General features: G+C 46.2%; 1 protein-coding gene across 1 annotated transcript in view; it reads left to right on the forward strand.

Annotated features, from left to right (window-relative positions):
• Positions 1-20523, forward strand: part of GDAP1L1 (ganglioside induced differentiation associated protein 1 like 1) — a 33265-nt gene extending 12742 nt beyond the window's left edge. Inside the window, exons 3-6 of the mRNA XM_073309574.1 lie at positions 727-900; positions 10768-10865; positions 11687-11801; positions 18965-20523. Coding sequence (XP_073165675.1) covers positions 727-900; positions 10768-10865; positions 11687-11801; positions 18965-19308 — 731 coding nt within the window. The 3' untranslated portion in view covers positions 19309-20523. The remainder of the gene's footprint in view (positions 1-726; positions 901-10767; positions 10866-11686; positions 11802-18964) is intronic.
• The last annotated feature ends 824 nt before the right edge of the window (positions 20524-21347 follow it).

The following is a 21347-nucleotide window of genomic DNA, read 5'->3' on the forward strand; positions in this document are numbered from 1 at the left end:
TACTAAGTATTGCTGTTATTATTGAGTGTTATGATTGTGGGTGCTTGGCAGTGCCCCAATTGGCATCCAGGAATTAGCATACAGCTAAAGCAGACGTGGTGGATCTGGTTTATAGAGAGGTGCTGTGGCTGTGCACTGATTGGCCAAGAGACCGCACTTGGAATAAAGAGTATCATAAAATAGTTCTGTTGCCCTAGAACTCCATACACAGGGCATTCAGAAAATGTCATCAATCCCAGATACAGAGGATTGGTGCCAGTTTGCTTTCCTGGGAACAGAACTCAGCACCTGATGTTTAGAGATGCAGAGAATTTGCAACCACCACTAAATTCAATAGGAGCTGCAGATACTCACTGACTGTGAGACCCAGGTCCTGAACATTTACGCTCAATGGGTGCGGGGGGAGGGCATACTGTACATGATCAACCTAATCAACCAGTGCACAGGAGGGACCTGTCCAACCAAACCAGGAAAGCTTAGCTCCAGGGTTAACTTCACTTGAGCCCCCAACATTCTGAAGGAAGGTGTTTCAATTAATGGTTTGATTCCATCTCTAATCAGAACTAGCACAAGCTAAACACAAACCGGTGTCGCAAAACAGGAAGTAATGAGCCACCCTAAATCAATCTCTGATCATCCCTGTGGCCTGGGGATAGTCAAGTCACATGGGAACAAGTTGACGTATGGTAGTTGTAACCAATGCCAACTTTTTGTTCCACGTTTCAGAAAACGTTACCCAGCTGATCCCCGATGCCGGGAGCATTCTTCATACAAGAGTGGTGCAGTACAGAGAGCTCCTGGACTCACTGCCCATGGACGCCTACACTCACGGCTGCATCCTCCATCCCGAGCTCACCACTGACTCCATGATTCCAAAGTACGCTACAGCTGAAATCCGCAGTAAGTTGCCTCCTTAGCAGGGCTGCCTATCACTAGTGAACAGTGGGATGGTGGGGGATGTTTATTTCTTTCTATCTTGGCCCTATGCAAACTCCACGCCGACAGGTGCTGTTGACACACCTTTCAAAACACAAGGGCATAGGAGATGCAGCGTAAGCAGCATCACTTCTTTCCCCTGTGCTACTGCACATCATTTGGGCATGTGACTACATTTCACCTTCTGTGACTTCAGCCCTCTGTCGGGGCCTGCTCAAACAGATGGGTTCAGCAGGGTGCCCAGGAGACAAAGCAGAACTCTTCCTTGAAGAACAGGAGACTGTCCAGTGGCTTTCTGACCCAATACGCTGGCTTCTCTGGAAGCAAACGTCGGGTGTCACTCAGACTCCTGTATGCTCTTTACTTCAGTTGCCTTCTCCGGGAGCTTCACTCCAGATATTTATTCTCTCTGGTTCAAAGCCATTCTGCACGAGTTCCCCATTTACTCCAAATCACTCACCTTTTACACCGTGCCCCTCCCCAGCGTGGAAAATAGACCTGAAACAATGGAAATCCTGCCACTTTGGAAATCTCAGTCTCCTTTTCTCATGGTGGATCAACCCTTAACCATTCCCCAGAGCTTACAGCTACAGCTGGTAGAAACATTTTGGACAGGAAGTTTTTCCATTGGAAAATGCCATTTAGTTGAACCTGCTATTTCCCAGGGGGGATCATGTCAAAATTTTGTTTCAATAATGTTGGAACATTCCATTCTGGCATTTTTTAAATGGAACGTTGTGATTTTTCATTTCACAAAATGGAAATTCTGGTTCCCGCACAACTCTACTCACAGTCAACTGCTGAGTGGCAAGGAGCATCCCTGGGTCCCTGTGAGACAGTGAGGTAGAGCCTCCGGACATAGTATCACCCTTGCTTCCTTCTGGGTCCCCTTCTCTAGGACAATAATCTTCCTGCAGGGTGTTGCCCAGGGCACTGCTCGCAGGATCCCAGATGGGGCTTATCATCCTCTCCAAGACGATTGTCTCTTTCCTGTTGGATATTTGTACCCTGTGACCAGAGAGGCAGATGGGGATTTTGTACCTGCTACAATAGGAGCTGCAGGACTGCTCTCATGACCAGGCACTGAGCATGCAATGGGGTGCAATTTCAGCATCAAGAAGAGCTGCTGTCAAAGCCTTGTCATCATAATAGATACAGACATAAAAACCCAGAGGGCCAGCTCTAGCCCTGGCACAAGCAGGTGCCAGTCCGTCGGGCTTCAGTGGAGTTGTATTATTTTAAGTCAGAACTGAACCTGATCCAGAGTGGCTAACATCCGGGCACTACGTTCTGCCAGAGTCATGACTAAGATGCTCAGCCAGTGAGTAGCCTCTTTACGGCTTTCTATGGCATTGTAATTCACTTGAGAGAATTATGGCTTGGTGGTTCTGATTCCAAACAACTAAGGTAGCAGATGATCTGGAAAGGAGACAGAGAAATCGACTGCAGCCTTTGGGGCAGAGGGTAGGAGTCCATCTAGTCATGGTTCAGAAGGATCAGCCTCCATGCAACCAGGACCAACATTATCTCTCTCAGTTACTGGGCCCTTTGCAGATGTTTTATTCATACATGCAGGTGGAGGACATGCTGCACCCTTCATTATTTTATAAAGCATATTGCATTTGGATGCATTACCTGTTATTGCTGAGGGGGCGCTGGTAGGAGAGATTGTTGTCCTGCACATTACAGCTCAGAGACTGCGTCAAACAGGGCACGTGCTGCATACGCTTAGGGCCCAGGTTTACGTGATTGCCGAGCGCATTCCATTCTAACATGTGCTGTCGGTTCATGAGGACTGAGAAAGCCCTCTGAACCACTGACGCCCAGTGGGGCTGTGCATTTTGGCGAGTACAGACTTTGGAGTCCTGGCCACAAAGGGGTTATCTACGCCCTTCACACCATGGAGGGGGATCCACACCAGTACTAAACAGGCCAGCATGGGTGCAGGGCTTTGCGTGGAAGAGGCCTGTGTGGATCCAGTGGCCCCCAAGGCCCAGGTAGGTGGAGTAGCAGCCATGGGTATGTGAGTGAGGTGGTGGAGGATATATTAGCCCTGTGGCCTGCCTGTGGGTTGGGGGAGGGACTCTACCCCCAAAGACTGCCAAGTGCCTTCCCTGAAACCCAAGTACTTTTGTTTTGAGCAGGAGGAGGAATATCACAACAGACCACATCAGGTGTCCAAATAACAGCCTCTCTTTCCTCCCTCTCCTTGTCTCTCTTTTTCTCCATCTCTTTCATGCATGCTTTCTCCTTGCTGCTCTGCTCTTTTTCATGTGTGCTCTCTCCTGCTCTCCTTCTTCCTCTCCTTCCCCACACCTCCAGTGGGTTATTTCATTATTATTTTCAATCATTTAAAGGTCATACGGGGAGACTGCACAGGGATTCAATTACAGACACTGGATGAAGCGACATAAGACTGTGTACTTGACCTTCAAGCAATCATGAAACATTGACAATACTTAATATAACTCAGCTGCAAGGACTACTCTTAAAGCACTGTTCTCCTCCGGAAAGTGACATTGTCAAAATGACACTGGAGGGCCCCACCGTTATTGCCTCTCAAGGACTCTGGATCAGAATGGCTCATGGATCACAGTTTACAAGTACAAAGATTTTTTACCTTTGACAAGCCCATCCTAGGACCTGGAATTCAAGCTCGGCTCATGCATCACAGACAATCAAACTTCTACTGTTGATAAGGTCCTTCTCGGCCAGATTTTCTTCAGGGTCTTTTGCTGTTTCATTTTCTCTTTCCCCATTTTACTTATCCTCTCCCTATGTACCTCAGGTTAAGCACCACCTCCCTTTCTATCTCATTCCCTTCTCAAGTCTTCCTATTGGTCAGTGCGTATGGTGGGCTCTTTCTTGACATCAGTAGGTTTCTTATGTCGAGATGGTTGCACTCCATCACACGTGTGTGTGTCTATGTGCACACGCACACTATTGCTTTCTAATGGGTGGGAGCAGATCTGCTCATGTGGATAGTAGACCCTTCTACTGGTGAAGTTAGTGCCACTACTTCAATTTACTGAGTACCACCTTGAGGTTTTGGAGCACAGTGATGATTATCAGTATCTGTTTATATTGCGGTAGCCCCGAGGAGCTAGGCACTGGACAAACACAGACTACAAAGACGGTCCTTGCTCCAAAGAGCGTACCGTCTAAGCAAGCATAAGAGTGTGGGTTCTTTTCCCTATGCTGCATGCCTATGAAGACTTGATGACAACGCTGTTGTGAAGTAAAAGGCTTCAAGCTGTATGCCTAAAAGAAGTTCTCTAGGGTCAGGATTATGCCAGTCCATTGGATCAGTGGAACCAAGAAGCCAGGGTGCATTTCGGACTGGAGCTGCTGGGCAGCCACCTTGTCAGAGGATCTAGTGCCAGTGGGTGAGAGATGCAGAACAGAGAGAGAGGGATGTAGGATGAAAGAACATACCATTAAAGCCATTTATTATTTACTATTGTAATCCTGAACTCCTCAGCTCCTGGGACGGCACATTCATTAGAGGGAGAAAGTGCCCTGGCAGGACTGACTGAGTACTCCTTGCTTGGGAGGTAAATGTTGGGATGCTTTCTCGGGGTGACCAGAACTCCAGCTGACCTTGTTACCCCTTTGCCTTAGCAAAAGAGAGATTTGCGGGTGTCACCCCAGGTTGCTAGCCAGCCAACCAAGTTCCCTAGGACTCTGCCAGCCCTCTTTGCCTGGCAGGTAACGCTTGATACACCCTAGTCCCCAACCCCCCCGCCGTCCCCCCCCCAGAAGTGCATTCCTCTGCAGTGTCCAGCCCCTGCCACTGGACACTCCCAGAGATTACCAAGTCTGCTGTCTCCAAGACAGTGTACACACCAGCCCGTTGGCTCGGCAGAAGTTTCGCACTTTACGTAACCACACTGCACTGGGATGAACTTATAGTAAAATGAATAACAGGTTTATTAATAGTGGACAGAGATCTAAGTGATAATGGGCAAGGATAATAGGAACAAACTGGTTACAAACAAAACAAAAGTATAATGAGCTTTTGAGTGACTAAATTTGGCAGGCTACAAACCTTGTATTAAGGCAGTTTTCTCACCTACCACTACTTCTTAGCATCACCAACCCACATGGTGGGGAATCCAGAGTTCATGGATGCAAAGAGCACTGACCTCTTTGTTCCCTCAGTGGTGGATTACCAAAATTTCTTTTTGCTTCTCCTTATATTCCCGCCAAGTTTATTGTCTGTGTCACCACTGTCATGATGAACCCCTGGCATTCAGACTCCAGCATCTTCCCATGCTGAGTTCACATCCTCATATTAATTTGTTCCTCCTGTTTACCTCTGATGCAAATGAACTGCCTGTTGTCTCTGGCATCACTCTGCTCAATTTACATTAGAGACAGGGAGATAACTATCCTGCGTCTTGACTGGAAGAAAACCTGTTTCTCCCTTTCTCTGGTCACAGACTTTAAAGCATAATATCGGTAGTTCCTCATACAGTGTTAATACGTACACTTCAAAGTGATATTAATGACTAGTGTGTCACTGACTTTCATTTGATATCTCACACAACATTCTTTGTGATAAATATCATGACAGCAATGTGTTAGGTGTAGTGAGTTTGTCAGGCTTGATAGGAGTTGCTGTTACATAACAGTGGCATTGAAGGGCTCGTAGGGGAACAGATATACAGAATTTCAAAGGTAGAGTTTGTAATTAATAAACCATTTGCTCAGCTCTTATAAAGGTCCCAGCAATGTCTATTTTGTATGCACAAGGCAAATGAGAGTTAAAAGAACACAACACAAACTGCTGATCTGATGGGGATAAAGCTGCGACAGCAAGGTATGCCACAGCAAGTGTTCAGAAAGCTTTAAAAAGTACATATGCTGGCATCTCTAATAGGAATCCAGAAGAGGAAATGAAGAGCTGAAAATCATTTGAACCCCACTGGGGTTGGGATGAACCTGCTGGGGGATGACATGGCATTTAGCTTTTATTATTATAGTGGGACTGTGCCACCACTATTGTTAAGGTTGAGACCAGCTTACTGTTTACCAGCTGGTAAGTGCTTGAAATGTGCTGCAAGTATGTTTCAGCAAGGGCTGCCCTTGGGCTGCAGGTAAGAGGCATGACTTGGTGAATGTGGCATTTTCTGCAGCGTGTTGTGTCCCACAGAATTGCATTCTCTCATTCTTTGGTATGCACTCCAGCTGCCCTGCACTGTGTTAGGGACAGTGTATTGCCTGGTGCAAGGACTGCTTGCAGCAGAAAGAAAAGGAGTACTTGTGGCACCTTAGAGACTAACCAATTTATTTGAGCATGAGCTTTCGTGAGCTACAGCTCACTTCATCAGATGCATGCCGTGGAAACTGCAAGCAGACTTGCAGCAGGTTGCTCTGTGGTATTAGGAGAGGTGCGTCTGAATCCAGAGAGATCACAGACTCCTTAATTCTGGGCTGAGTCATGGTGGTTGTTCAAGAGGAGCAAAATGGTCTATTCTTGCCATGGGGATTTGTACCAGTGTAAGAACATAAGAACGGCCATACTGGGCAGACCAATAGAATCCTGTCTTCAGACAGTGGCCAGTACCAGATGCTTCAGAGAGAATGAACATAAAAGGGCAATTATCAAGAGATCTATCCCTTGTCATCCAGTCTCAGCTTCTGGCAGTTGGAAGTCAGGACACCTAGAGGTCAGGTTGCACCCCTGACCATGTTTGCTTATACCCATTGTTGGACCTATCCTCCATGAATTCCTCTAGTTCTTTTTTGAACCAAGTTATACTTTTGACTTTCACAACATCCCTGGCAACAAGTTCCACAGGTTGATTGTGCATTGTGGGAAGAAATACTTCCTTTTGTTTGTTTTAAACCTGCTGCCTATTGATTTCATTGGGTGATCCTAGTTCTTTTGTTGCGTGAAGGGGTAAATAACACGTCTTTATTCACTTTCTCCACACCATTCATGATTTTATAGACCTCTATCATATTTCCCCTTAGTAGTCTCTTTTCTAAAATGAACAGTCCCAGTGTTCTTAATCTCCTTGTATGGAAGCTGCTCCGTACCCCTTGTCATTTTTGTTGCCCTTCTCTGCACCTTTTAGAATTCTAATAGATCTTCTTGGAGATATGGTGACCAGACCTGATGCACTATTCAATGTCTGAGAGTACCATGGATTTACATAGTGGCATTATGATATTTTCAGTTGTCTTATCTATCCCTTTCCTAATGGTTCCTAACAGTCTGTTCGCTTTTTTGATTGCCACTGCACTTTGAATAGATGTTTTCAGATAACTATCCACAATGACTCCAATATCTCTTTCTGGAGCTAATTTAGATCCCATCATTTTGTATGTATATTTAAGATAATTTTTTCCATTTCATCTGCCATTCTGTTGCCCCATCACCCAGTTTAGTGAGATCCTTTTGTAACTCTTTGCAGTCAGCTTTGGACTTGACTATCTTGAGTAATTTTTATCATCTGCACATTTTGCCACTTCACTGTTCATCCTCTTTTCCAGATCATTTATGAATATGTTGAACAGCACTGGTCCCTGTACAGATTCTTGGGGGACCCTGTTATTTACTTCTCTCAGTTGTGAAAACTAACCATTTATTCCTACGCTTTGCTTCCTGTCTTTTAACCAGTTACTGACCATGAGAGGACCTTCCCTCTTATCCCATGACTGATTAATTTTCTTAAGAGCCTTGTGAGGAACCTTTTCAAAAGCTTTTTGAAAGTCCAATACACTGAATCGACTGGATCACCCTTGTCCAAATGCTTGTTGACACCCTCAAAGAATTCTAACAGATTGGTGAGGCGTGGTTTCCCTTTACAAAAGCAGTGTTGACTCTTCCCAACCTTTCATGATTATCTATGTGTCTGATAATTTTGTTCTTTACTATAGTTTCAACCAATCTGCCTGGTACTGAAATTAAGCTTACCAGCCTGTAATTGCCAGGATCACCTCTGGAGCCTTTTAAAAAATTGATATTACATTACCTACTCTCCAGTCATCTGGTACAGAGGCCGATTTAAGCGATAGGTTACATACCAGTTAGTAGTTCTGTAATTTCGTATTTGAGTCCCTTCAGAACTCTTGGGTGAATAACATCTGGTCCTGGAGATGTATTATTGTTTAACTTACCAATATGTTCCAAAATGTCCTCTACTGACATCTCCATCTAGGACATTTCCTCAGATTTGTCACCAAAAAAGAATGGCTCGGGTGTGGGGATCTCCCCCACATTCTCTCAGTGAAGCCTGAGGCAAGGAATTAATTTAGCTTTTCCACACTGTCCTTGTCTTCCTAGAGTGCTCCTTTAGCACCTCGATTGTCCAGTGGTCGCACTGACTGTTTGGCATCTTTCCTGCTTTTTGGCGTACTCACAAAAATATTTGCTGTTAGTTTTTGTGTCTTTAGTTAGTTGCTCTTTAGATTCTTCTGATAGCAAACATAACCATATGGGCAGGGATAAGTGTAGGTGATGTCCTAGAGAGAATCCTTAGGACAAGCGACAAATGGTAGAAACATCTGGCATCTCTGGGATGGTTTGTGCAGAGCAGGTGAAGTGGTTTGGTCTAGGCCGGGTAGAGACAGTTGGTGATCCCTAAGCCCACCTTAAATGTGACTTTTGCCTTAGCACGGACATGGACTGACAGTTTTTGTCTCGTGCTCCATGTCGCTCCCACAGTGCTCCATATCATCCAGAAGGATAGCGAGCTGTGATGTCTGCCAGGGGCGCTTTATGGCATCCCTTATAGAGGGCAGAGTTAAGATTCTGGGGGCGGGACTGGCATGGGCCTTAACTCTGCATTTCCTGGTTTTCAGAGGTTTACGTCTAAGTGCACTCAACTTTCATGCACTCACGAAACCCTGACGGTCAACCTGGACTCTCGTTAAAGAAGTTTTGGGTGATGAATAAAGAACTCTCTTTCTCTGAGTTGTTTATGATCCACAGTAGGATGCATGTGTAAATCACAGAGTAAAAGAACGGAACTGAGCCAGGTATAGGGGAAATGTGGGGCAGACTCCATCCCTCTCTTCCCCAATCGCCAAGGCTCCTGATCTAGCAACAGAGTTAGAGAGAAGGAGGATGGGGGGCTTTGCTGATCATCTCAATCCTGACCCACAGCATGCACTGCTATTCTGGGTCCTAGGCTCCGCAGACACAGCTCTGCCCATGCCCCAAAGCTGCCTGCAACTCACTCTGTATTCCACTGCTGGGTTCTTCTTGCATGGAAACTACTGACTCTACCAAATGGCATAACTATTCTTTAAAATCAGTCCCGTGACCTGGATAAACAGCCAGGTCCAACTTTCACTTGCAGCAGAGTGAGGGGGGTGGATGAGGAAATATCTGTATCGTACTCGCAACCCTCTCCCCAACCCTAGGCCGCTATGCCAGGTACACCTCGCCCCTCTCAAGGAGATGAGCAGTGGGCTGGCTGTGATACTGTACAGACATTAATCACTCTGGCTGTGCTGGGGAATGAAGGGAAAGCCAGAGGCTGATTTATAGTCTAGCTCTGCATCTTGCTGAGCCACTGATGTTGTCATAATTACCAGTGATCATTTAAGGGAGGCACAGGAAAGCGAGGGGGAAGAGAGTCATTACTGGGCTATCTTATCCATTGAAGAGTCTGCAGAGGTGTCTGTTTCTAATCTAGTAACCTGTTCACCGCTTCATCTGCTACCAAAAGCAAAGTGTCCTGGACAGGTGATTCTCAGAGGAAGGGTGAACGTGCACTGCATACCTTGCTGTACATCTAGCTATACTTAAGGTGTTGTTATTATAGGCCAAGTCCTGCATTCCTGCCACATCCCCAAATCCCAGTAACTTCACTGGGAGTTTGGGATCCCAAAGAAATGCAGGGTCAGGCTTAGGCCATAGAAGTGCCCAGGGAGGCTATTCGTACTCCTTGTTGCTGGGGTAGTATGTATCTACCTGGTATAATGGCGCTAGCCATGCCTCTTGCTCACAGTGGAAAGTGTTCTCATCTCTAGCTTAAATCAGGCTGTTGCTTATTAATGATCCGTTATTATTATTAATAAACCAGATTCAGATCCCAGTTACACTTCTGTAAAATCTGGAGTAACTGCATTGAAACCACCAGTGGGACTGAGAACAGAATTTTGCTCGACATGGCCCAGATTGAGAAAAGCACCAGTTTCAATGGGATTTAAGCATGTGCTGACGTGCTTTCTGGTACTGTAAGTTCTTGCATATTCAAGTAGCACTTTTTACACAAATGAACTGCACCTCAAGGTGATTTATAGATGAACGGCCTTGTTTTCAAACTGTTCTCTAGATGATGCTCACAAATCCCTATCAGTTACACTCTCCAAGGATAAACCCGCCAGAGCTGAACTAAATGGCTCAGCAAATATTTGCTGTGAAAGTTAATGGGTCAGATCCTTAGTTGGTGTACACTGATTTCAAGAGAACCTCACCAATTTACCTGAGGATCTACCTTCATGTTTTTAGCAGGATTTGCACAATCACAAGGTTCATGGGCAGCTGCAGTTTTTGGCTGCAAGTAGATCTGGATTCTGCCCACCACCCAGGGGTAAAATATTGACTCATCCTCAGCTGGACATGTACCATTTCCACAGAAGAATGGCTTCAAAAGGAAGTCACCAAGGCTGAATGAGGCCACTATACAGACAGGTGTGCAGTAGAAACCATTTTTCGTGGCGTAATGAATGGTGGGAGAATGACAGTTTCGTAGCCAAGAGGCTCTTTTCACACAGTGCCAGGTCGGCATCACCACTGCTGAAACTCGCCTTCCGTCTGCAGTGCAAGAGGATGCAACAGCTCCCCCAAACTGTCCTTCTGTCTCTCCCCAGGACACTTAGCTAATGCCAGCACGGAGCTGATGAAGCTGGACTACGAAGGGGAGCCCCAGCTGACCGAGCCATACCTTTCCAAACAGAAGAAACTCATGGTAAGACGTCTACAGCAACACCTGGGACTTTATTTCTAGGAGGGAGAGGGAGGATGGGTCCCTGATACTGGTCCATTGCTGGGTCCCTGATACTACTGAGAGCCCGGGGAAGCATTTGGGTCCATTCTAAAGTGCTGAATATTTCCTCCCAAGTCACCCTCATGTTGTGTCTGTACCACTTGGGGACCAGACTCCCAAGTGAGCTGAAACCACTAGTAGAGCCTTTCTTTCCCCCCACCCCTCTCAGGGGCTGGGCTCCCTATGGGGCATCCTGAATTTTACTGCAACTGAGATGCCAGCTGGGGCTTGTGTGGTCTCCAGGAAGCAGCTCCGTTATGTGAGCCCAAAGGGTGCCTCTCTCTGGCTGATCCAGTCGGATCTGTGCCGAGCTGCTCTTACCAGGGAGTTGCTTCCACTGGCCAAAGTGGCAAGAGCTCAGCTGTGCTCATCTCACCTAGGAGTCCTCCACCCCTTGCTGAGCCGTGAGCAGCTGTGCTGGTCTCGGCTGGAAGCCACCTTGGGCTAGGAGTTGCTTTCTCTTAGCCAAAGCTAGTAGGAACTGTGCTGAGCTGGGCTAAAATGGAAGTCGCCTCCCCATGGTTGAGTAGGTCTCAGCAGGGAGTCACTTTTACATAGGTGAATCTCCTCTCCAGAGTCTGGTGAACTCCTCCTACAGCTGTTGGATAAGTAGAATGACGAAGGGGTTTAGAAGGTGCTGTGTACGTTCTGCATTGCACCCAGTCTAGTGCCAAGAGCACCTGTGCAAGGAACGTATGGTCTTAGGGCCACCCATTCAGGGTAAACCTTTGGCTTTTATTTAGGCCAAGATCCTGGAACACGACAATGTGAGCTATTTGAAGAAAATCCTTGGCGAGCTGGGAATGGTACTAGACCAGATTGAGGCCGAGCTGGAGAAGAGGAAACTCGAGTATCAAGGTAGGCAGCTTTGTGAGGTGTTTTGTAAGGCACTGCTGATGCACTGGCCCAGTACAGAGCAGTAGCTTTGCAGCACCACGACAGTCACACCCTCTCATCCAGTGGTTATTGTGAGGCATTTCCTTCTCTTTACCATAGTCACCCTTATCCCTGGGGTGACACTGTTTTGATGCCTTGGGAGGAACCACTTGGGAAGTAACACCTGTGTGGTGCAGCACACAAGGGGTTACGGGTTCCCTGCTGATCTCAGATGCTCAGGTTACATGGTTCCACACATCCCTCTCTCCCTGTTTTCACTCCCCTCTGCTGGCTGCGTGATGACACGTCATAATGAGCCACCCAAGAAACCAGATGAAAGTTCAGAGGCAGAGGAGTAATTGCACTCAACTGCTATGGTGAAATGTCAGTGGTGTGACTTGTTATTCGCCATTCAGATCGACTGCTCCACCCACCTCCCATCGAATATGCCTACACGGGAAGCCAGGTTGTGGCGAGAGCTGCTTTGACATTACACAGTGACCCCAGAAAACGTCAGAGCTGGGGTGGGGCAGAGGAACTTCCTCTGCTCCCATTGTGGCCAAGTCCATTGCAAAGTAACAATAGTTTGTGTGTGAAGCCCAAGCAAGCTTGTGAGGAACTACAATCAGTAATGCAACTTCAGGGAGGCCAGGAGTATAACTGAAAACCTGGAATGGTACCACTTCTCATGCAGCAGGAGGGGAGCAAGGAATTCTGCTCAGATGCATTGAGTAGGGTTTGGAAATACACAGCTGCGTTAGAAAGAGTTAAATAAACCAGTGCTCATGAGTTACACAGCAGGGCACTCTCTGTAGAGAGAGATTGAGCAGCCTTCGCTGCTCAGGCAGTGGGGTGGATTAAAGACTGGCCTTTTCTGCATAAACATGTCTTTTCTAATAAGTGGCCTTGTCAGTGCATTTTAGCACTGGCCTGTGCAGGCTTTGGTTTATGGCTTTGTAAATCATCGGCGTTTGTTTAATTCAAGAAGCTTCTATTCACTCCCAGCGACTCATTTGTGAAATTCCTTGGGAATGGGGGAGTCATACAAAAGGTCCAAAGTGATAGCATATTATAAGATAATCAGGGCAAGTCAACACCACAAAATTAAGTCGACCTAAGTTACATTGACGTACAGCGACCGCAGTAATTGAATCTCTTTTGCATGTCCACACTGCACTCCTTGAGTCAGCAGTGCATGTCCTCATTGGGAGCGCTTGCGTCGATTTCTCAGTGTGGGGCATTGTGGGGACAGCTTCTGAAAGGCAGCAACAGTCAAGGTAAGCAGCGCAGTGTCTCCACTGACACTCCATCAACCTAACTACATCGATCTAAGCGCTACACCTCTTGCGGAGGTGGAGTTATTACGTCAGCGTAGTGGGCAAGTTTACACTGATGGGAGCTACATTTTAGTGTGGATGATTACAGATCTAGGTCGACTTAAGCTGCCTTACATCGACCTAACTCTGTAGTGTGAACCAGGCTTCAGTGATTATGGATGCAAACTGCAAAAAAAAATGTAGAAAAATATTCCCACTAACTGTGGTTTGTAACCTATCACTTAAATCAGCCTCTGTATCAATGAGTGGAGGGTAGCTAATGTAATGCCAATTTTTAAAAAAGGCTCCAGAGGCTATCCTCACAGTTACAGGCCTGTAAACCTAACTTCAGTACTGGACAAAATGGTTGAACTATAGAACAAAATGATCAGAAAAAGATAAATATGGTATGTCAGGGAAGAGTCAACACAGCCTGTATAAAGGGAAATCATGCTTCACCAATCTATTAGAATTCTTTGAGGGGGTCAACAAGCCTGTGGAAAAGGGTGATCCAATGGATGTAATGTGCTTGGACGTTCAGAAAGCCTTTGACAAGATCCCTCACCAAAGGCTCTGGAGCAAACTAAGCAGTCATGGGATAAGAGGGAAGGTTCTTTCATGTATCAATAACTGGTTAAAAGGAAACAAAAGGTAGGAATAAAAGGTCAGTTTTCACAATGGAGAGAGGTAAATAGTGGGGTCCTCCAAGGATCTATACTGGGACCAGTTCTGTTCAACATATTGGTAAATGATCTGGAAAAGAGGGTGAACAGTGAGGTGGCAAAATTTGCAGACGATACAAATTACTCAGGATAGTCAAGTCCAAAGCTGACTACAAAGAGTTACAAAAGGATCTCACTAAACAGGGTGACTGGGCAGCAGAATGGCAGCTGAAATACAGATACTGGGTTAGATGGACCATTGGTTGACCCAGTGTGGCCGTTCTTCTGTTCTTAATGCATTTGCAATTGTACACCTAATACGCATGCAAAGTTTTTGTAAATGCACATTTATAACCTGGATTTTTGGGTGCACAATTGACCATTTATAAATCTCACTAATTATTTACATATACATATGGACAACTTTTGCATGCAGTCAAGGAAATTGATTGTGCAAATTAGGCCTGCAGTTGCTCACCGGTATTTCTGATCATCTATCACTGAATGTTTAGGGCCAGGGAAAACAGACTGATGGGGTGACATTTCCATTAAGAATAACCCTAAATCTTTGTACTTCTCTAGCGCTTTCCATTTAAAGATCCTAAAGTGCTTCACAAATACCAATTGACTAAGGCTCATACTATCCCTTCACCTGTCAGGTAGATCAGTAGCCTTTTAGACAGGGACCCATGGAGAGATTAAGTGACTTTCCCAGAGTCATACAGCAAGTCAGTGTCAGAGCTGGGGCTAGAACTCAGGCCTCGTGATTGCACATCCCATGCTCTGACCATCAGAAAGTACACGTCACAATTCATATACATCACTGGTCACACTGAAGTTCCTGTGCTTTCCTTCTCTTCCATTTTGTCATTCCTCTCCCCTTGTGTTCTATTATCGACGTAGCAGCCCAGTCTCCGGTGTCTGGGTTTCCGGAGGAGGCTGTGCTGATGCCTGTCATCAAGCATCAGCCTTCCTGAAAAGCAGGGTTATTCCCAAGGACATGACTGGTTCAGCTGTCCCTCAGTAAATGCTTTGTGATGCGCACACAGGCCACAGCAGGAACCACCAGCATCTGCCCAGTCCCAGAGACTTTGGGAATGGGGGTGTTATGGTCCCCCAGCTGTGCTGAAACCGACAGGAGTGTGAATGGAAAACCCAGAGTGTGTTTGTGCTGCTCATGGACGGCAGGTATTTTATGGATACTACATAAAATGCCTGCAGAAGCCTGAAAGATTCAATTAACTCCCAATTACAGAGAGTGAAAGCCTGATGAAAAGAAAGCTATCAATTACCAGACAAGAGCAAAGAAGCCCAACAGGGCTTCCCCCCCCCCCCCCACCCGCAGGAAGCCTGGCATGTGAACAGAGAAAGATTCCATCTGGAACTGGGCTGCTGTACAACAGACAGGGAAACGGCTTGCCAGGAATATGGGAAGCCCCTGGGGATTGCTGCTCTGAACAGAGTCATCCCAAAGGCCAATGCTGCCAATGAAAGGAACAGATCTTCACTGATACTTAATAAAGGATTCATAGGAATCACCCTTCTCTTAATAACCTTTAATCTTTTGTTTCCTTGTCCTGCCCCCTTCATTCTGTTAGCCACCCTCTTTCATTGTCATGAGTACAATGGAGGCTATAAGCTCTTTGAGTCAGAGACTGTCACTTCTGTGAACACCCAGCACGCTCTCAGACACTATGCAATGAAAGTGGTTCTAAGCAGTGTGACAAGCAGGACTGAGGGGGCTTGAAAATCGTGGGTGGCAGGTTTGGAACAGATCTTGGAACTGGTTCGTCAAGCAACGATTCCTGCAGCCATCTCACTCTCCAGGGCAAGATAACTGGTCCTGAGTGTGATAGGAGTTGTGTCATTCCCAGTCAAAAGCAACATGGAGTCTTAATAGCTATCAAGTTCAGTCCCAGCAAATCCCACAGGTGCGGGGATTATGGAAAGCCATGTAGTCACTGGAGTGAGTCTGTGTCTACACCTGCTAATCATGGCAGATAATACTCTCATTATCAGATACGCTCACGCTTAGTACTAATTATGGTGCCCTCCGATGGGAGATTTCTGGGGCATGAAGCCAAGGGCCACAGCTAAGGTCTCTCAAAGGCACTTTGTTTCCTTCCCACTTAGACAGGGCCACAAGCTGCACTGCAGCAGCCCTCATCTTCAGTCCAGAGCTCCAGTCACTGAGGCTACAGGGCCTGAAGCGCAGTGCTCCAGCTACCCAGCTGCTTGGAGCCAGAGGGGGCTTATTGGGCTGGGACCTGCCACCCTTTGGCCTGCCTCTCTAACAGAGGGCAGGGATGCATTGTAGAACAAACTGGGCGACGTGTGACTCACATGCTGGGCTACGGCCACCCTGCTTTGCACTAGAGACGGACCCCCATTGTGAAAAACCTCAATCTGAACTTCCGCGCTATCTAGGGGTGTTCAGGTTTGGCCCGTTATAGACATGGGCCTGAGTCCTGGGGTGAGATTGTCTCCCCCATGGCGCCTACCAGTGCTGTAAAACCCCTTCCACCAGTAGGCACCAGTGCTGTCACCTGCTGTGTGTGTCTGGCAGTATTAGGACAGCTGCCAAGCCAATAAAAACCAGGCCTTGCCATTAACATTAGCTCCATTGCTGCAGCCTCTCAAAGCAGGCAGACACCACTTGTTTGCAGCTCCCCGCCTGGGCAGTGCCAAAAATTGTCTGTTTCTGCTCCACTTGCCTAATAACGAGCTTTCCGGAACAGGGACCGTGTCTTCCCTACTCTCTGTAAAGTGCATGGACATTTGCAAGGCTAGAGATTGGGTTAATAATGCAATAACTAACAGCAATAATAAACAACAAATAAGGTTTGATTCAGTGCATGCATGTTTTTACACTACAGCAGAGGGGGCAGCATCTTCATCCCCAGATAGGGGAGCATACGCCAGCGGAGGAGGACTTTCCCTTTCATGGTTGGAACAAGGGGACAGGCTCAGGAAGGGTAAAGAGGGCAGAGATCAGGTTTCCTCAGAAGGGAAATGCTAGGCTTCCCTTTGGTCCACAGGAGTTCTCTCTCTGTCGTTAGTTCCACAGCTCTAATTTATTCGGAGGGTGGAATTGGGCTGAGAGCTGCCCCCATTTAAATGTTTACCACAGAATCAGGACAGTGCAGGAATAATTCAGGACACAGTCCTTGCCTGGAGTGCTGGCAGGGCAGGGAAGAACAAGCTGGGGGGAAGAGGGGTTCATGCCAAAGTAGGTTGGTTTTCTGACAAACAGAGCTGTTTGTTAATGAGCAGATTGGACGTCACCCTATGCCACTGCCCTGCATGAACCCAGAGCTCTAGGAATCCACCACTATCCCCCTGCAGGCCCCCAAACGTGGCCTGTTCGGGGTTGGGTCTGCTCTTCTACTTAGCCTTTCCCTTTCTCCTCTAGCTATCGTCAACCCTCTGGTATCTCCTCAGATTAGTGAGGTGTCCTTCAGAGAAGGACATGAAGGGTTTGTGGTATTTCAGAGATGACTGAGGCAGGTTTTAGGATAACTTACTTATTTACCTAACAACAACAAATGGCTTGCAAGTCAACACAGCACAGATGCTGCTGTAATCTAGCCTGGCTTTATTCTCTTGTCTCCCTCTTCCTAAAAAAGATCATCCCTGCGTCTGTGGGAGAGTCCATAGGAAGTGTGGTCTAGCATCATATCCTGCAGGGTGTGTGACAACTTTTAACCTCATACTAAAGCGTAACCTTTTATAGCAGAGGGTAGCTCCCCACATTACAGGCTAGGCTCACAGGTCTGTCATTGCAGGTCTGTTCATGAGCACTCGCACCCTGCACATCCTGGTTGGATATTGTAGGGTTGCTCTTAAGTGCTCTGCTACACACACTAGTGTATTATTGTAGAGAGGCTCCCTGGCTCTGTACTGCACCCAATGATTTATTATTGGAAAGTTACTCATGTCCCAGCACTCAGAAGCACTAGAGATTTTGCCTGTTTATTGATTTTAGAAAAATGTATGAAGGGCATTTAACTTCCAAACATTTTCTCCCATGGGTCAAACAATAAAGCTTCCTACAGCTACAGAACATAGCAAGGGATTCAGGGGGGTCTAAAATCCTAAAGGGAGAGACAGAAACCCTGCCTAGCCAGCCTGCCACCTCCTTTTCCCTTCTCTCAGCTCTAATCCTTGCTCCGCTGTGAGTTTATGTAACCCCACTCTTAAGGGAATCAGCTGCTGTCACTAACAAGACTCACCTGCTACTCTGCCACTGCCCCTGCCGGTTAACATGGTACAGGGATAGAAGGATGTTTGGGGAAGTGTTTTAACCCCCTCCTGGCCAGTGCCGATGCAGGAGTCCCTCCACCCCATCACAGACTCTCTTTGAGACCACTTCTCCTGTGACATTATGGCTTAGGGTAGCCTGTGACTGGGAGCCTTTAACCCTGTGGTATCTGTTCTCATAGCCCCTGTCAGCATTAAATATTGCCTCCCCCTGCAATCTGATTCCCATCACAGAAGTGCTGATAATTCTGGTGTCTTGGAATAGAGTTTCCACCAGAGGTCATGAGGGTGCTTGTTAGTGGCAGCAGGAAGAGCTGGAGGCGCGGGACCAGCAGCTATGCTGAGTCCCACACTCTGTAGGAAATTTATTGGATTCCCAAGTATTTCTAGCATCCCTAATATAGAAAATGGGGAACAGTACTGGCCGAGACACTGGGGCCTCCTTCATTTCTGAAACACTGCACTATGTTCAACCAGCAGCCAAGGACAAAGGTAATTGCTCTCCCTGAGTGCATAGGACAGCTGTTCATTTGGCACTGGGACACTTACTAGGTCCCACTGAAGCCAAAGGGTGTTTTGACGTTAACCTCACTGGAAGCAGGATAAGGAACCACCATCTATAATGAGCCCACAGAGGAGGTTCACAACTAGTTCTAAATTCAGCAAGTTCTCACAGCCCAGCTTTTTAAAACTCCCCAGGGCCCAATTCAACTCCCTAGGAACTCATTGCAGAAGACCAGTTCCTTCATGAGCTCGAACTCTGCAGCGTTACTTAGAGCCTAATCCAAAGCCTGCTGGAATCAGTGGAAAGACTCCCCATTGCTTTCAGTGGGCTTTGGGCCAGGCCCCAATTTTCTAAACAGCAGCTTGTTCTCATCTTGTCTGTTTTTGTGGCTTAATTCTCCAGGGCAGAAGTGCGAACTCTGGCTCTGCGGATGCGTTTTTACCTTGGCCGACATCCTGCTGGGAGCCACCTTGCACCGCCTCAAGTTTCTAGGACTGTCTAAAAAATACTGGGAAGATGGCAGCAGACCTAACCTACGGTCCTTCTTTGACAGGGTACAAAACCGCTTTGCCTTCAGGAAAGTTTTGGGAGACATACACACCACCCTTCTCTCGGCCGTGGTACCCAATGCCTTCCGGCTTGTCAAACGGAAACCCCCCTCCTTCTTTGGAGCCTCCTTCCTTATGGGATCTTTGGGGGGAATGGGATATTTTGCTTATTGGTATTTAAAGAAAAAATACATCTAATGCTGGCTGTTTGGTGTTTAGTTTGGTGTCTCTGTGCTGTGTGAAATCACGATGAATCTTCAAAGTAACTGTAATGAAATTTAAAACAAGGTATGAATAATTATATTGTTGATGTAACATTCCCTAGTCTAGAAGTAGAAACTTGTACTGCAAGGAAATAAGACACAAAAATAAGTCAACTTATAAATGGCTTTTTTTAGGTTTAAGTATTAAACAGTAGCAACCGGTGAGTGTCATACTCGGGCACTTACTGGGCTTACACACCTGCCATGGAGTGAAACTGCCTCCGGAGCAGGCAAATTCCGGTGGAAGAGAGATGGCAACCCTGGAAAGTTTTCAAAACACCAGGTTACACTATGGGATTTGGATACTCTGTGCTGTACCTTTATGTTTTCAAAATGTACATTGGCTGCATCACACATTTCACAAGTGCAAGTAGAGGGGATGTTCTTCTTCTAGAAATGGTTACACTCTTCTGATCTGGGGTCTTTCCTGGAAGCAGAGAGGACACAGCCAGTTGGGAGGTACAGTAGCCAGTCAAGATCAAGGTGGAGTTGAATGATTTAATTATTCATTTTCTTAATTATTTCCATTAAATCAAATATTTTTAATGAGCTGCTCTTAGAATGTATCCACCTTCTACATCTGCTTTCTTTTTTTTTTAATGTTTAACATGTGTCTGTTATTAAGAGCCACATTTATTTCTCAGTGATATCATTTTGACTTCCAGGCTGAATTCTGTCAGACACAGATTTTTTTTTTTAGCCTCGCAGCTCTTTGCCTTGATTTTCCTTTCCTGGATTTGCAAAGCACCTTTCACCGACGGAGTTCTCGGGACTCTGAAAAATGCAAGCGTTCTCAGAACTTTTCTGCACTTGCCTAAAGATGCTTTTGTTTTCTCTTTTGTTGGGGGCTCCTCTCAGTAATTTTCTCCCTGTGTATTTTCTTAGAGACTCTTTGCACAGAATCACGTTTATCACTTTCTTGTGCCTTTTGCATGTTGGAAAGAATAATGGGTGTCACTGCTACTCATGCTTAGAAAACTACGAGATCCGGAATAAACCAGATGGGAGACGTAACTGCTTTACATTTCTAAATGTGTTTAACATCAGTTGACTCTTATTTCAAAGGGGGTCAGTATTTGGAGGGACTGTCAGGTGGTTTGTGCTGTTTCCTTGCACAGTAAGGATTGAAATAAAGCCCAAGTGGAAGCAATATACCCTCCTTTTCAATCAAATCTTTCTAGCGAGATCTGAGCCTGTTAGAATTTCCTCTACCTAGTTTTCAGAGCTCCAAGTGATCACTGGCAAATAGCACGGCATCTCTAGGTTTGGTAGCTAACAATGAGCACTGCACAAGAGCTAGGAATCACATTGTGCCTCGCCTCTGATACGAAGAGGCAAAAGTAGTTTCTTTATGCGTTTGTGAGACGTAGGATTTCACAGCAACATCCATGGTCCCCCACCCTGCGAGTCATGAAATTATGGAAAAATTCACCAGAAATAACATGAGGGACCAATGTGTACATTTTTGGACAAATGTGCAGGCAAAAATGCACAAACTTACTCTATATTTTCACGATCAGTTACACATACAGTAGAGCATGCAGTCAGTTTGAGTGTGCAATCATTTGCACACAGATGAGGTACCCAATTCATGCACACATTTTTCTTAGGACTTAGACCCATATTTTTCAAAATGTGGGTGTGTGCATGTACACATGCCTCCATTGGTACATGCAAAACCCTCAAACCAGTATTTGTATATGCAAACTGGGCAATTGTACATAAGTGTCTATTTACATGACCAAATGGGTGCAATGTTACATGGGTAAATGTATTCCCACAAATATTGTTGGTGTATTTGTGGAAACTTGGTGGTAATTTGGCCCGAAGTTTCCAAAATAGGAGACCACAGAATTTGGTACATTATAAGGGGGGCGTGAGACTGAAGAGTCTCCCAATTTCCTCCCCTTGTTTAAAAGCTTGAAAGGAAAAGACTAATATAGAAATGTAGGGTTGCCACCCTAGAGCGGGCCA

This window comes from Lepidochelys kempii, chromosome 13 (assembly GCF_965140265.1).
Source record: "Lepidochelys kempii isolate rLepKem1 chromosome 13, rLepKem1.hap2, whole genome shotgun sequence".
Taxonomy (NCBI): domain Eukaryota; kingdom Metazoa; phylum Chordata; order Testudines; family Cheloniidae; genus Lepidochelys; species Lepidochelys kempii.